This window comes from Sturnira hondurensis, unplaced genomic scaffold (genome assembly GCF_014824575.4).
Source record: "Sturnira hondurensis isolate 20B ecotype Veracruz unplaced genomic scaffold, ASM1482457v3 Scaffold0022215, whole genome shotgun sequence".
In the NCBI taxonomy this organism is placed as follows: domain Eukaryota; kingdom Metazoa; phylum Chordata; class Mammalia; order Chiroptera; family Phyllostomidae; genus Sturnira; species Sturnira hondurensis.
This window is the reverse complement of record NW_028094846.1, coordinates 4481577-4495749: the sequence shown is the minus strand read 5'-3', so window position 1 is coordinate 4495749 and position 14173 is coordinate 4481577. Positions and strand designations below refer to the sequence as shown.

Below are 14173 nucleotides of genomic sequence, written 5' to 3'. Positions count from 1 at the left end.
ATCTTGAGGTGCCATCATGCCTAGGGGTCAGAACACTTGCTCGTGGCCAGTTCAGTTTGGACCCTGTTCCATGAGCCTTTTTGGTCGACTCGGGGTTTTCCTCTGGTTGAGAGAAGGGCCAGGCCAGTCCCTTTCTGAAAGCCCTCTGGCGCTCTGCATCCCATGCAAAGTCAGTGGCAGAGTCCCACCTCGGTAGCTCGGTCTCTCCTAATGTCCCCGGATTCCTTCCACCCCAGCCAAGGCCCATGGCCTCCTGGCTCTCCTCTGAACAACCAGGCCCATGTTAGCCTCCAGGGCTCTGAGCGGCCTCCCCGGTCCCTGATGGCTGCTTGCCTAACACCATCAATGTTTTCAACCCCTTGCTCTGACGTCACCCTCCCAAGGAGCTGTACCCAGGCCACCCTCCCTGTTGAAACTGCCACGTCTGATCTGCCTTGCCCTGTCTTGTTATTTTGGAACTTCTTTCCCCATGTGTCCTCTCCTGACACAGGATGGCAATGAAAGATAAATACATCCACACAGCAGAGACTTGGCTGGAAGAAACCAAACAAGTGCATTTGTGGGGATAACCATAGACAACAGTGGGTGAGGAGGGGGAAACAGGAAGGAGAGCTCTTCCAAGACAGTCTTCAAAGGCAAGGCGAGGACTTCCCAGAAACTGTGTCCTGGAGTTCTATGTCAAAGTCCATCTCCGAATGACTGCCGCTGTGTGTGCCTAGGAGACCTGGGGGTCCTCAGCTGGAGAGGGAGGTGGGGCTGGGGGGACTGGGGAGTCAGCCATGCCTGGGGAGTCAGCCATGCCTGGGGGAGGGACTTGATCCAAGTCCAAGTTGAAGAGCATTGCTTCGGCTTCCTTGGGCTTGGTAAACACTTCTTCCCTGGGAGGAAAGGCACGAGGAGGGCAGGATTTTTAAAGAGAAAAAGACCCCCCAGACCCCATCCGTGAAAGAGAACCGCTGCCTTCCCCACCTGCCCACAGACACGGACATGGGCGTCACTGCGCGGGAATGAGCCACGTGCTGTGCTCTGTGAGTCAGCTCTTCTCACACTGGCCCCTGGACCCCACAGCCTGGCGTCCACCCCTACCCCCCAGCTCTCCTAGGTCAGGCCAGGGCAGGCTCGCCCTTGGAGTTCCACTGGCCTCCCAGCTTTTCTCCGCCAGTTCAGCCCTGGCCACACAGCACTTCTCCTCTCTGCTGAACTGACCCCTGTCCCCTGGGCCAGGCGAACCCTGCCTTCCAGGAGATGTGACTCACCCATCCAGTACCGAAAGTCTCCGATTTAACTGTCCCCAGACCACCTGCTATGTTCCAGGGACTGGAAACGAACGACATGCAGGTTCCCAGGCATTATCTCCCAAGAAGGTTTTCAGCCAAGGAAGCTGAGATGGACGGACGGTGATGTACCCCGGTCCAGTGGCTGGTGCAAGGCACAACCAGAATGCAGAGTCCGGTTGTGCCTTGGCAGGGAGGTCCAGACTTCTGGACCACAAGTTCACTGCCACACCCCTCAGGCAGAGCTGACCCCCAGTATTGCTCCACAGTCATGGGGTGATGGGGAGGGGTGATATGTGTTCGAGGAGCAGTCTCAGAATTGGAGGGGTCTCTTCCTTCTTGTGTGGGTGTTAGAGCAGTGACCACAGCCCCTGGGGACAATGTAATTCGCCACATAACCCAATCAGTAAAGGTTTCTGACACTCCGCATCCATGCTAACTAAGAAACTGCACATAATTTATCAGTTCACTAACATCTTATATTCCAGTAAGCTCTGAGGTCAAGCAGTATTGTGAACAATGTTGAGTAGAGGTCCCTATTTTAAATTGGTATTTTAAAAATTTTTGGCTAACTTATGGAGTTTCATAAAGTCATTATTTTAAAGCTTATATTGAACCTGACAATTCAGAAGGGTCAGCTCTGCCACTTTTTGTTCTCTGCTCATGTTTACCTCATTAGAATTATTTCGACCTAGGTTTCCTGGCAGAGGTTTGTTAAGCTACTTGTCTCTTTCTTTTTAAGACTGTATTCATTTATTTATTTTTAGAGAGAGGGGAAGGGAAGGGGGAAGGGAGGCTGAGAAACATCAATGTGATTGAGAGACATTGATCAGTTGCCTCTCGCATGCACCCCATCTGGGACTGAACCTGCAACCCAGGCATGTGTCCTGACTGGGAATCAAACCAGCGACTGTTTGCTTTACAGGATGACACCCAACCAAATGAGCAGTGCCCAATGCACACTGGTCAGGGCCACTTGCCTCATTCAAGGGTTACATCCATTAAGATTAGATAATAAAGAGCCAAGAGTTGGAAACAGCCTAAGTGCCCATCAGTAGATGACTGGATAAAAAACTGGTACATGTGTACAATGGAATACATTTGCTGCCAAAAAAAAGGAGCTCCTACCTTTTGCAATAGCATGGATAGACCTGGAGAGCATTATGTGAAGTGAAATAAGCCAGTCAATGACAGACAAATACCATATGATCTCATTTATAACAGGAATCTAACGAACAAGATAAACTAATGAGCAAAAGAGAACCAGAGGCATGGAAACATGAAACAGACTGAGAGGGGGGAGGCAGAGGGTGGGGGCTGTTTGAAAGAGAATGATGGGACTAGTTAAAGAACATACATGAAGGACCCATGGATGTGGACAGTGGTGTGGGATTGACAATGGAAGTGAGAGCAGGCTGGGCGGAGGGAGGTGAAGGAGGAAACATCAGGACAACGTAACAGTGTGAACAAAAAAACATCATTTAGAAGAAGACGAGAAAACAGCTCGTAAACCCACTAAATCCACGTAAGCAAGTCCAGTAACTCGTGGGTATTCTCTGTGAATGAAGAAGCCCCACTGAACTCCGGGCTCCTGTCCCTCCACCAGAAAGGTCTCCGCTTCTACAAGGGACCTCTTGACACACAGCACGGCAGTGACACCTGGCCACACATCTGTTTCCACAGAGGTCAGTTTTAGCATAAGTGGGAGTCCTACTGTGTGCTCCACACACCTGTGCACATGGATGCCGTCCTCAAACCACAGGGAGGGGGCCCTGCCTCAGTGAGCCTGTGGGCTTGCCAGGTTTAGCAAATGACAACACAGAGGGCCAGCTGAAGGGCATTTCAGATAAATGACTGATTTTTACACTATGCATATCACCAATATTGCACAGGTGTATTTTGGCCAAATACATGTTTTGTCGTTTATCTAAGATTTAAATTAAATTAGGCATCCAGCGTTTTATCTGCCCACCACACCTTCGACGCAGGCATACCCTCTCTTTCGGGACAGTAAGGTGTCTTCTTTCTAAGGACCTCAGGGGCACAGCCCTGGGCACCAGGCACGTCACGGTGAAGGAGACTGAGCCCCTGCCTGCAGGGAGCTCCCAGCCTCTTGGGAAGGAGGGCAAGTTTCAGGGAATCCATGCTGTCCCCAAACTTTGCAAAGTCATGCCTTTTTCTACTAAGAGAACTTCACCACCTCCACCTGATTATCAAAGTGATGCCCCCCCCAATTAAAGAGCCACAGATCTGAAATTCATCCCAGCACCCCTACTGTCCCTTCTTGTAGGACCACGTGGCAAAGGGCTGTTTCCCATAGTGGCTGACATAAACCAGTGTCTGGTTCACAAAGTCAGCCTCCTCCTTGCAGGAGGAGACACATTTGAATATATTTGAATACATTTACATAAACCAGGGTCCCCTGCAGCTTCAGGCACCATCCACCCACCTAGCTTGGAGTACCTGGAGGCCATGTTGAACCTCCTTCTGGTCACCTCGGAGGCCAGGTCACTGTAGGGGAGCTTCAGGCCGTTGTGCGCAAGGCTCCTCTCGGCCATGGCCTTGGGCTCAGAGGAATTGAGATTCAGTCCACCTGTGGGTCTAAAACACAAGGGTCAGTAACACAGGTGTCAGTGGCAGGGGACAGTGGTGATGGTGACTGTGCCTGGGTCCTTCCTGTAGCTCGCACCTAGCCCCAGGCCTGTGCAGGGCCAGGCTTCCTCCGACACCTGCCTTGGGCAGGAGGGAGGCCTTCCTGCCCTTGGGGTAGGGTGGGCACTCTTCCCCAGTCATGCAGCGTGGAAGCTCAGGGTGGCTCCTACTCCCCCAGGTCACAGGAGGGGCAATGGAGGCCGGGAGGGGTGAACTGACTCCCCTGGAACCCGGGCCACTGCCAGGGGCCCGTCCTTCACAGGCCCGGTGGGCACCCCTGGACCCTGCCAAGCTTTGTGCCCAGAGCATTTGCCTTCCAAAGAACAGGAGAAGGGGGTTCAGGGATACTGGGGCTCAGGGCCAGGCTGTTTGCTCAGAGGTGCACCGAGGGAGGCTCAACGTTGATACCAGAAACCCCATCAGTCCCCCATTTAGTGCCAGCCACCGAGGGGTGTCCTTATTTGATGACCACAGTAAGTCTGCAAGGTCCCCACGGACGAAGCAGGAGACTGAACAGCAGGGAAACTCAGGAGCTCCCCCAGGGCCACGGAGCTAGATTCTGTCTGCAGACCGTGCCCCCTCCGCCGGCCAGACCGACCCGCCCTCCCAGTCTGTCTCAGGGCCAGGCCATGGCCCAAGACCTGGAGCTGGGTCCCCACTCCTGGCCACCAGCAGAGCTGTTCTTGGAGCAGGGATGGCAGCGGCCTCAGCTGGAAAAGTTTGCCGCTCAGAGGAAGCCCGACCGATGACTTACCTTTGGATGTCCGATGTGCTCGTCTAGAGCCCCTTCGGCCCCTCCACGCACAATCTCGCAAAGAAATGCCCTTACGACAGACCCTGTCCCCGCATTTCAGAGGCGGTCCCTCCTCAGGGAAGGAAAGGCCAACCCCCCACCACCCACTGCCTGCCTCTCAGGCTTTTATCCTCCTGAAGGCCGTCTCTCTCAGGAGCTTGAGTTAATGGCCTTCACTGGCGTCCTCAGAAGGGAGCAGCTGATCCAAATCAGCCCTGCAGCCTGGCCCTTGATGGGAAATCCCCGGAGACGTGGCAGGAGAAGGTGGGTCCGGAGCGCAGCGCCCGTGAGGGGCCACGTGCCGCCGGGGCAAGGAGGGAGCCCCACTTCAGATCCCGGTGAACACTAGGCCTTGACCTCTATCGGCCCACTGCGTTTCAGAGCGGTCGCAGGGCTCCCCTCTCCCAGCACCACCTGGCTCTTCGGTCCCACCCCTTCCTGGTGACGGACAGCGCGCCTTCTGAGCGCACAGGTGTTTGGGCTTTGAAAGGAGTGGGTTGGTGGCAGGCCTCCCCGGTTTGAGCCGAGTGATCTTGGGCAAGTCATTTCACATCCACGGGGCTTGGTTTTTTCTTATGTGTAGAGAGAGGAGTAGTACTTTCTTCCCCCAGGGCCGTTGTGACGATTGAGAAAATACTTCCTAAAACCCCCCATTTTATTTTTTTGTTGTTGCTGTGTTTGTAAATGTTTTCTTTTTTTAAAAAAGATTTTATTTACTTACTTTTGGAGGGGGCAAGGAGGGAGAAAGTGAGGGAGAGGAGCATCCGGGTGTGGTTGCCCCTCACGTGGCCCCCACCGGGGGCAGGGTGGGGGCACCTGGCCCACAACCCAGGCAAGTGTCCTGACTGGGAATCAAACCGCTGACCCTTCAGTCTGTAGGCCATCACTCAACCCACCGAGCCACACCAGCCAGAGCTAAATGTTTCCATATGTGCTTTACAGCCCAGGGAGGAATATGAGCATATAGATGCGTGCAGGTGGGTATCCAGGTGCTGCTGCTCACGTAGCACATGAATGTAACAGAAGCCTTTCCCTCACAAACCCAGACCTGCACTTTCTGAAAGCAGGTGCCCAGTGTTGTCCTCCCTGCCCACCCCTTGGTCCCCCAGGGCTGGGATGAGTCGAGCTCCGGGTGGGAGCCCAGCAATGATGGAGGGGGCATCAGAACCTGCGGGGCATTATTCCCCCCACCCGTTTCCTTGAGCCAGAGCATTATGGGGTTTCCCATTGTGAAGGGTTTGCAAAGTACAAACAGACTTCCGTGTTGCATGTGACTGTCGGTGTCACAGGGAGGCGGTGACCGCCTTGGGGTCCTGCAGTGGTCTGCTTTCGGCTTGCTGCCGTGTTGTTCTGCTGGCTTCAGAGCACAAAGTCTGGGCGTTGGGCGGGAACACCGAGGAAGTCGGCTGCAGTCCAGACCCCTCTGAAGGGACGGCCACCACGCAGTCCTGGAAACACCGCGGCTCCCCTGCCAGCTGCCCTCAATGATGGACGCTCCACACATCTCTACGCATGTTCCCCGACCCTGGTGGACCAGCGAGAAGCCTCTATGTCAGACCTGTAAGAGGCGAGACAGCAGGGGTGGGGGCGGGGTAGGGTGGGGCTAAGTCTCCACGTGACCGTGAAGCCCTACCAGAGAAAGCAGCTACTCTGAGGTCACACCTGAGTGATAGGGCTGGGATTCAAAGCGTGTCCGTCAGTTTGACGACACATTTTCCCACTCATCAAAGACAGGTAGGTGAAAATGAAACGAAGATTGTGTTCTTTCCAGATGACAGAGAAGTATACAACCACTCGATATCATTGTTACATTGAAAACAGGGCCTTGGAGACTTGTCTGAGAGGCTCTCGGTTGCGTGGGAAGTAGACTGAGGATATCTGAAGTGACAGAGCTCCTGTGAGGACAGGTGTGGCAAAAAGGGACGGAGCCTCTTGGGAGAACAGGGTAGGTGACCCTACTGGGCCTCATTAGAGGATTGGAACCAGATAGCCAAAGGCACCAGTAGGGACTGTGTGCCTCGCCACACCCACGCCAGCCCAAGTTTGGGGTTCTCACGCTCTGCTGTGGACGGGAGTCAGCCTGGGTCTCTGCAGGCCGCTAAGCTGGGTCTTCTCACAGACCCCACACACCTGCTGAGATGACAGTGTACTTAGTGCTGGCCCCGGGGCGAGGAGGCCCTCAAGGGCATTCTCAGCTCCCTGACCCACTTGCTTGGCTGCTTGCCAAGCCCGAGTCCCACCCCCTCTCCACCTGCTGACGCCCGTCCTCACTGGGCTGTGTGTGGCCAGAGAAAACCACGAGACTCGATGACCGGTCACCCTTTAGATGCAGGACCTCACTCAGCTCGGCTCTTGAGGTTGCACCCAGAAGCTGGCCACTCCTTGCCTCCCCCACTGTCAGCGCCCCGGGGCCACAGGTCCCCTGCATCTCTGGCAGGAATCACTGCAAAGCTTCCCAACTGGTGTGTTTTCAACCTTGTCCCTTCTCCAGTCTGTTCTTTACACACCGCCAGAGCAACCCTCTAATTATTTGGGAGTCACGACCCGTAACTCCTCCACTCCAAACTTGCCAACAGCTTCACATTTCCAGGCAAAAGCCCGAACCCTCAGAATGGCCTTCAAAGCCCACTCTGCTCCCGTCCTTCCCAACTGGTGTCCCTGACCATCTCGGACCTCAGACCCTCTCCCTCTTCTTTGTTCTGCTCCAACCACCTGGCCTCCTTGCTTCCAGGGATTCCCCCTGCTTGTAATACTTTTGCGCCAAATATCCGAAGAGCTTCCTGTCCGGCTCCAAGCCCTCCAGGCTGAGGCCCTGGTTTGTCCAGGGGTGTGGATGGCTGGTCCCGCCCCAGACGCCTCTTTCAGCTGGACAACTGCCGTAGCCAGGTTCACAGGCCCCACCCAGGACTGACCACCCTAAAAGAAGGAATGCCCAGCCCCCTTGCCTTGACTTGGGGGTGGCTCTGAAGGGCCATCCCTGCTCTAGCTGCTCGTGGACCTGACGGAGGTCTTCGCTGTAGCTGCATCACGGGAGAGATTTTGGCGGTGGGTTAATGGGCAGAGAAGCCTGCTGCTGGCGGTGAGTGGAGCGTGACTAGCAACTGCCCGCCCCCTGCCCCAGGCAAGCTGTTATGGCTACTTGGTACAATTTTCACTGGTGGGGAGTTGGGATGGATTCTGTTGAAAAGGAATAAACGGGCAAATTGAGCATGTCAAGCTTTTGAGAGGGTAAAGGGAAGTCCTACTTTCAGGACAATGCCTCTCACTGAGGCCTATTGAGGAGTTTGGAAAAGACAATGAAAGACTGGGGCCCTTAATCAGCAATTCAAGGTGAAAACCATTGCCACTCGGAAGGAGTCTCAGAGGGCGTGGGCTTCACCCGAAACATGGATCTAAAATCAGGCCACTGAGGTGCCCATGCTACCTGATTCGGCACTTTGACGGGCCACCGGTCCAGAAAAAGTTGGGGGCTTTTACTCAAGAACCCAAGTTGGCCCTACCACAGCAATGAACTTCTACCTACTGGACCCCAAGGCAGGCTGGAAACCAACAGCACTCCGCTCGAGATCGGATGCCACCGACTTCTGGGTATTTCAGGAAAACTCTAGAGATGCTGCTTGGCTCTCCAACAGCGGACTTGGCCCTATACCTGAGGGGTGTAATGGGGACCAGCCCAGCCGGGGGACCAAGGACCCGTTTCTCCGCCACGACACAAAAAGCAGCAACGTGTGAACGCAGCGGCAGTGAGCATGTTCTCACATCATCATCCTGTTCTTTTCCATTTCATTTCGTAAACAGCTTCATTAGAGGACTGGATGAGAGGTAAGTGTATTCCTAAAATGAAATGAAACGAAGGCAGTTTTCACAAACAGGTCAGCTGCGGTTCACTGCGGACTGTGGGTAGAAGAAACTGAAAAGGGTCGTGAAGATGAGGAAGGTTCACAGAAGCTATGAAACATGGGGTATCCAAGCTGTAAGGAGGCCTGGTGACCTGTTAGGTAGGACATACCTGACACCCGGGTTCTCACTGTCCCCTCAACCTCTTTTCCACCTATGGTACAGTCCGACTCTATCTCCTGCATCCTGCCTCTGGCCAACAATGTAGGTTGAGCTTTACTTTCTGTAATCCGTATTGTGAAAACCAGTTAAAAAGATGCCTTTTCAAACTAGCCTGCCCCCCATTCTCCAACTCTACAGCCCCTATCTTTCCTCCCACCATCAAGTGCCATTTGTTATCAGCTAAGGACAAAAACGCACCCTCCTCCTCCTCACCAGAACAGTGTGAGGGGCAGAGTGTAGTCTCTTTGGCCAAACCTACGGTCAGCTCCTCAGTGCAGCACTCCGGGGTGATCCTGTCCCGTCGGGGAAGCCACGAGACTAGTGTGAGCAGACGGAGAAGCAGCTCAGACCTAAGTGTGTTCTGTCCACTGGGCAGGCGTTTGTCATTGTTTCCCGTTGCAGACACTGGCCAGGAAAGGGCCTGAGGCACCAGAGGGGTTACTTTGACCAGCTGAGCAGACGCCCAGTGGCTTGCAAATGAAGGCACACAACACTAAGCTATGTACTTGGTTCCTCTGTAGGTGCAAACATTTAGGGCTGAATCTACGGGACCGACCGTGAAAAACAGTGCCGACGGAGAAGGCAGATACATGGGGGGGGGGGGGGGGCTGAAGCTTCCTTGGTACAGACTCGTGCCCTGGTCTCACCCCCACACCAACCTGGCATACGTGTGGGGAAGGCCCTCACACCAAGAGGCCCGCTACCATGGCAGCGCTCACTAGGAGGGGGGTCTCGTACGCATGGAGGAATCAGAGGCCGGCAGTGAATAAGGCACATCCGCCCTCAGGAGTAACGGTCTGAAGCCCTGTATTCCAGACACCCCCAGCAAATCCCTTCTATGGGCTGAGCCAACGACAAATCCTCCTCTGCTTTTGTAGGTGAAGGTGGCTGGCTGTGTGCGTGTGAATGAATGTGGCAGAAACACAATCCGGAGGACTGCGATGAAGTTTGGGTCCAATTCCTGCACAGAAAAACGATGTGACGACTCGCCCCTCGGCACTCACTGCGCACCTTTCAGACCCCTGCCTCCTCAAGGGCCCCGACACGGAGGCAGCCGCTCCAGGGGCAGGCCGTGCCCCTCGCCCGCCATGACTGCTTTTAGTCGGAGCTTACACAGCTGCCAGAAGTCAGAAATCGGGTCTTTGCAGAAGAACACTGTCCACCGCTTGTGGCGCAGGGAAGACCCTGCCTCAGATCCCAGGAATGGATTAGAAGCTCCAGGATTCATTATTTAGAGAATACTTTATTAGCGTCTGTAGTCAAACCCATGTAGATTAAGACCTTACATATTTAATACAGTGCGTTACCCCTGTACAAATGGAAAAAATTATGTCGAACGATTCTAGACCAATATGGCTGTTAATTTCTGTACAATGCCAACCCAACACGGTACAACCGAGATAGTTTTTCCAAAGTTGACAGCACAGCTAAAGTCTCCAAAAATCCAAATTATATATATATATGTATATATATTTATTTATACAAAAAGACCAATAGCAGTATGCTACGCATCCATAGCAGCAGGTTCCGCAGTCATCTGAACCCAACCGGAGACATCGGCACGCTCCATAAAAAAAAGGTAAAAAACAAAGCCCCAGAAAACAGCGAAGTTCTGTTACTGTCGTGGCACCTGGCACCATTTTTTTATTAGCTTCTCCACCATCATCTGGAAAGAAAACACTCTGGAATAACGTCATCAGAAACAGCTCCGATCGAGCACGGTCACGACCACGCACCGTAAGCAGGGACAACATGGTTTACACTCACGGAGGTATGACACAGGACGGTCCTACAGCTAGAATCCTAGAGGGTACAATGACAAAGGCATTATCTGAGACTTGACTTTGTTTCCCCAGCAGAGGGCCCGGCCAGAAGGCGGGACGCGGCGGCTCTGGTGAGGCACGCACCTTCCCGCCAGGACCTCCTTTCACCAGGGACATCGTTCTGGGTGCTCACAGGTCTTCATGAGTATCAGCTAGAAACCGTTTTAAAAAGATCAAAACAAACCAAAACAAAAACACCCCGCCACACCCCACAGATTCACACAAAGATGACCAAGTACAGGTGAGCAAGACTCGCCCTAACTAGTATTCACCAAGGCTGCCGTGTCTGAGTGGGCAGAGCTCCGTGGAAGCCAGAAGCCCAGCCACACTTCAAAGCCTTGGGCTTCGACCGAACGCAGCACCGTTCCAACAGAAGCAGCAGCCAACCCTGCCCTCGGGGATGTTCAGGAGCTGACGGCACCGTTTCACCATCGTTCACTCATCCAGGAAGAAGGGAAGACCCGTTACGGTTCTTTGTGTTCAACTCAATCCCGTTACAAAAATAGCAAGCCGCCAGGGTCAGACATGGGCTCCTCTGCGCAGCCCCAGTCCCTAACCGCCCTTCACCCCCCAGGGCCACCCATGCCCAGCTGCTCCACCACCTGGGATCACCTCACTGCCGGGGCCGGGCTCCTCCTCGGCAGTGTTCGTTCCCTCTTACTTCTGGTGTCCCACCTAACTGTAATGGTTTAGTTCTAAATGATACGCACTCCAGGACTGTGTGCGTGTGTCTGTACGTAAATTCAGGCCAAGATGCACGGCAACCAACGGGGCGCGTGTTGTGTAGCGGGTGCGGCTTGTATCAGGGCGAATGGCTCCTGTGTCCTCCTGTGTGCCTCCGAGCTCCGGATAGGATGCTGTCACAGACCCCTTAGCCCTCTGGCTGCTGGCACTGCCCGACTGCACCCTTCCTCCTCCCCCTCGCCCCTCCCCCAGGCCCTGCAATAAACCACAGCCTTTTAAGATTTCGTTTCCTCGGTTTTGATGGCCTGAGGCTTGATGGGTCCAGTCCGAACAGGTTTGGTGGCCACAGTGGGTGCAGGGGGGGGCCTTTCCTCTCCTTTCTCCTGACAGACACCAGGAGCGTCGGCCAGCACTTCAGGAGGCTTGCTTGCGTCGCCGTCCACCTTCGGGGTCTTGCCGCCTATCTGTTTGCTCTGCTGCTGCTCGGAGAAGAAGCGCTGCGTGGACTGAAGAACCTCTGCTCTCTGCTTTGCCTTAAAGAGTGAGAAACAACAACTGAAGCCGCCGCAGCTTCACCAAAGCCTGTCAACCGCTCTCAGTCTGGACTCTCTCGCCCATCACCGATCGGCTTTCCCCACTGGTTTGACCCAAACCAGAAGTACCTCACTGATCTTTCAATGGAAGAATTTCTGTCACTGAAAACATTCCATGGGATTTTTACGAAATATATGAAAAGAACAGGACTACCTCCCACCACTTGTTCCAAGTTTACCCTCTTAAAATAATAAAATGGGAGTGGCTACTGGTTTGTATCTTGTCTGGAACAAACCTTAATGATATCAAATTCTACTTAGGGAGCCTGCTCGCAAACTTGAAACACATACGAAACACTTAAAACTGCTAGTTATCGACATGTGGTCTACAGGAGAACGGAAAGGAAGCACTTATATTGAGGCATTACCAACACCTAGGACCAAAGGTCTTGTGGCTGAGTCCTCTTCCCACAGCTCTGCTCTGCGGGGAAGAGCAGCAGAGATTAGTGACCGCACCCTCACTGGACCACGGGGTTCTGCGTGCTCCTACCACACTCTGAGCTGCCGACATAACCGCCTCGTTTTAATGACTGCGTGCCCCAGGTACATACATACTTACGTCCTTCTGCAAGTTACACCAATGTAACAAACGTTTCTACACCTCCTGCACATAAAAAAGCCCCACACGTTCTGCGAGTCCTCAGCACTGTCCAAAACACTGAGGCAATTTTCAAGAAATTTGTGCCCTTCTCCACCCCTTTATTAACTACAATGCCATTTCCAACATGGGAATTTATGAAAAGTGCCAAGGAGCCAGAAAGGGAACTGGAAACCAAAACCAAATGGTACCCAGAGATGTCTACACAGATGTGGCACCTGCACCCGTCATGCAGGCCCTCGGCCCCCCACAGGCAGGCCACAGGTGCCAGGAGTCCCACCGAGGGGCAGTCTTCAATCTGACCACTCAGGGTCAGATGTGGGGCTATCTGCCTGGAAGGAAACTGCAGCTGTCCACCTTGCACTCTACAGGGGTATGTCGAATGTGCTTCTGCCCAGAGGCCAGCCGATGGCGGCCTGTCCCTGTCTGGAAGCAGCAAGCTTGTCCCTGTGCTGGTTCGACCTGATACAGAGCAATGACGACACAGGCATGACGACGGAGGCCTCTCGAGTCCCGTCTAAGTGAACACAAGGCAAACGGGCCGGCTGGCGGCACAGGCAGCCGGTGAGGCTCCCGCTATAGAAACTGCCCCGCACAGGCGCCCACAGGCACCCCTGCACCGGCACACCTCCTGGGTTCGCGCCTCTCGTGGTGAAGGGTCCCAGAGTGCGTGTCTGAATTCTTTCTCTACAGCCACCACACTAACTGCTGTGGAACACGGCCACTCCAGGTGGCAGGCAGAAAGGAGCGTGAGCACAGTTTGAGAAGAACATGGGACTTGGATGACTCAAACTGGGTAACATGTCTTACCCAAGTTTTCACAGAACCATAATTCATATTGTAAGCTTGGAGAAGGGGTGGGGGGAGAAAAACAAAGAAAGAAAATGGGAAAGCCTGTAATAGTCCATGTTACCTTTTTTTGCTCTTTCAAAAAATGTAGCAGCTAAACTCAGATCTCCCTCAAATATTCATTTTATAAGCAATTCATTTGGCCATGAGTTTAAAATGTTAACCTGCTTGTTGACAATAGTTGCAAAAGAAAAAAAAAGGCGGGGGGGGGGGGAAGGTGTGTGTGTGGGGAACAGGGAGAAAAAAAAGTAAATAATAATAATTTTTAAAAAAATGGAGAATGCCTGAGAGTGACCGGCTTGGGCCAGCCTGCCGGGACAGGAGTGCCGGGGTGTGGTGGCGGGCCCAGAGCAGCGGAGACACGGCTCAGACAGAGGGCCGCCCTGGCGTCGCCAGCACGGTACTAACCTTCATGTCTTGTTCAGCCTTCAGCGCGGCCTGGGCCTGAGGGCCTCTGGCTCCCGCCAGCGATCCACAAGGACCCCTGGCCATATGGGGCACACGAGCATGGCTCATGAGGCCTGTGGTCAGCGGAGGAGGCATCTGACTGGCCAGTGCCATTGGCGGCCTCTGAACGGGCGCTGGGAAGGTGTTAGTATGTGGGGCTCTTACCAATGGAGGGACCAGGTTAGGCTGAGAGAGGATCTGAGTGAAAAAAACAAAACATACAACATTAAACTGTTAAAAATTTCTTTGTGCCAACTAGACCGGTTGGCTCACCCCAGAGTAAATCTGTACCGACTCCGCCAGGGAAGGACCTGGACCGGGATGGCGGGCCCCCCGGGCCCTCTAACGGGAGACGAGGGTAGGGACGCTATTACTTAGGGCGTCCTTTAAAAAGAGGTCAC

General features: G+C 53.8%; 2 protein-coding genes across 9 annotated transcripts in view; both read right to left on the bottom strand.

Annotated features, from left to right (window-relative positions):
• Positions 1-715: 715 nt before the first annotated feature.
• Positions 716-3860, bottom strand: MYOCOS (myocilin opposite strand). The gene is made up of 2 exons (XM_037035292.1): positions 3738-3860; positions 716-878 (listed from the first exon to the last, which is right to left on the bottom strand). The coding sequence occupies exons 1-2, from the start codon at positions 3830-3832 to the stop codon at positions 716-718; spliced, it is 258 nt and encodes an 85-aa protein (XP_036891187.1). The 5' UTR covers positions 3833-3860.
• A 6141-nt stretch (positions 3861-10001) lies between these two features.
• Positions 10002-14173, bottom strand: part of PRRC2C (proline rich coiled-coil 2C) — an 80819-nt gene continuing 76647 nt past the window's right edge. For 6 of the 8 annotated variants that reach the window (XM_037035098.1, XM_037035101.1, XM_037035102.1 and 3 more), the window contains 2 exons: positions 13734-13970; positions 10002-11818 (listed from right to left, as the gene is read on the bottom strand). In XM_037035098.1, coding sequence (XP_036890993.1) covers positions 11561-11818; positions 13734-13970 — 495 coding nt within the window. In that variant the 3' untranslated portion in view covers positions 10002-11560. The remainder of the gene's footprint in view (positions 11819-13733; positions 13971-14173) is intronic. The other 2 variants (XM_037035105.1, XM_037035106.1) reach the window with 1 other exon arrangement.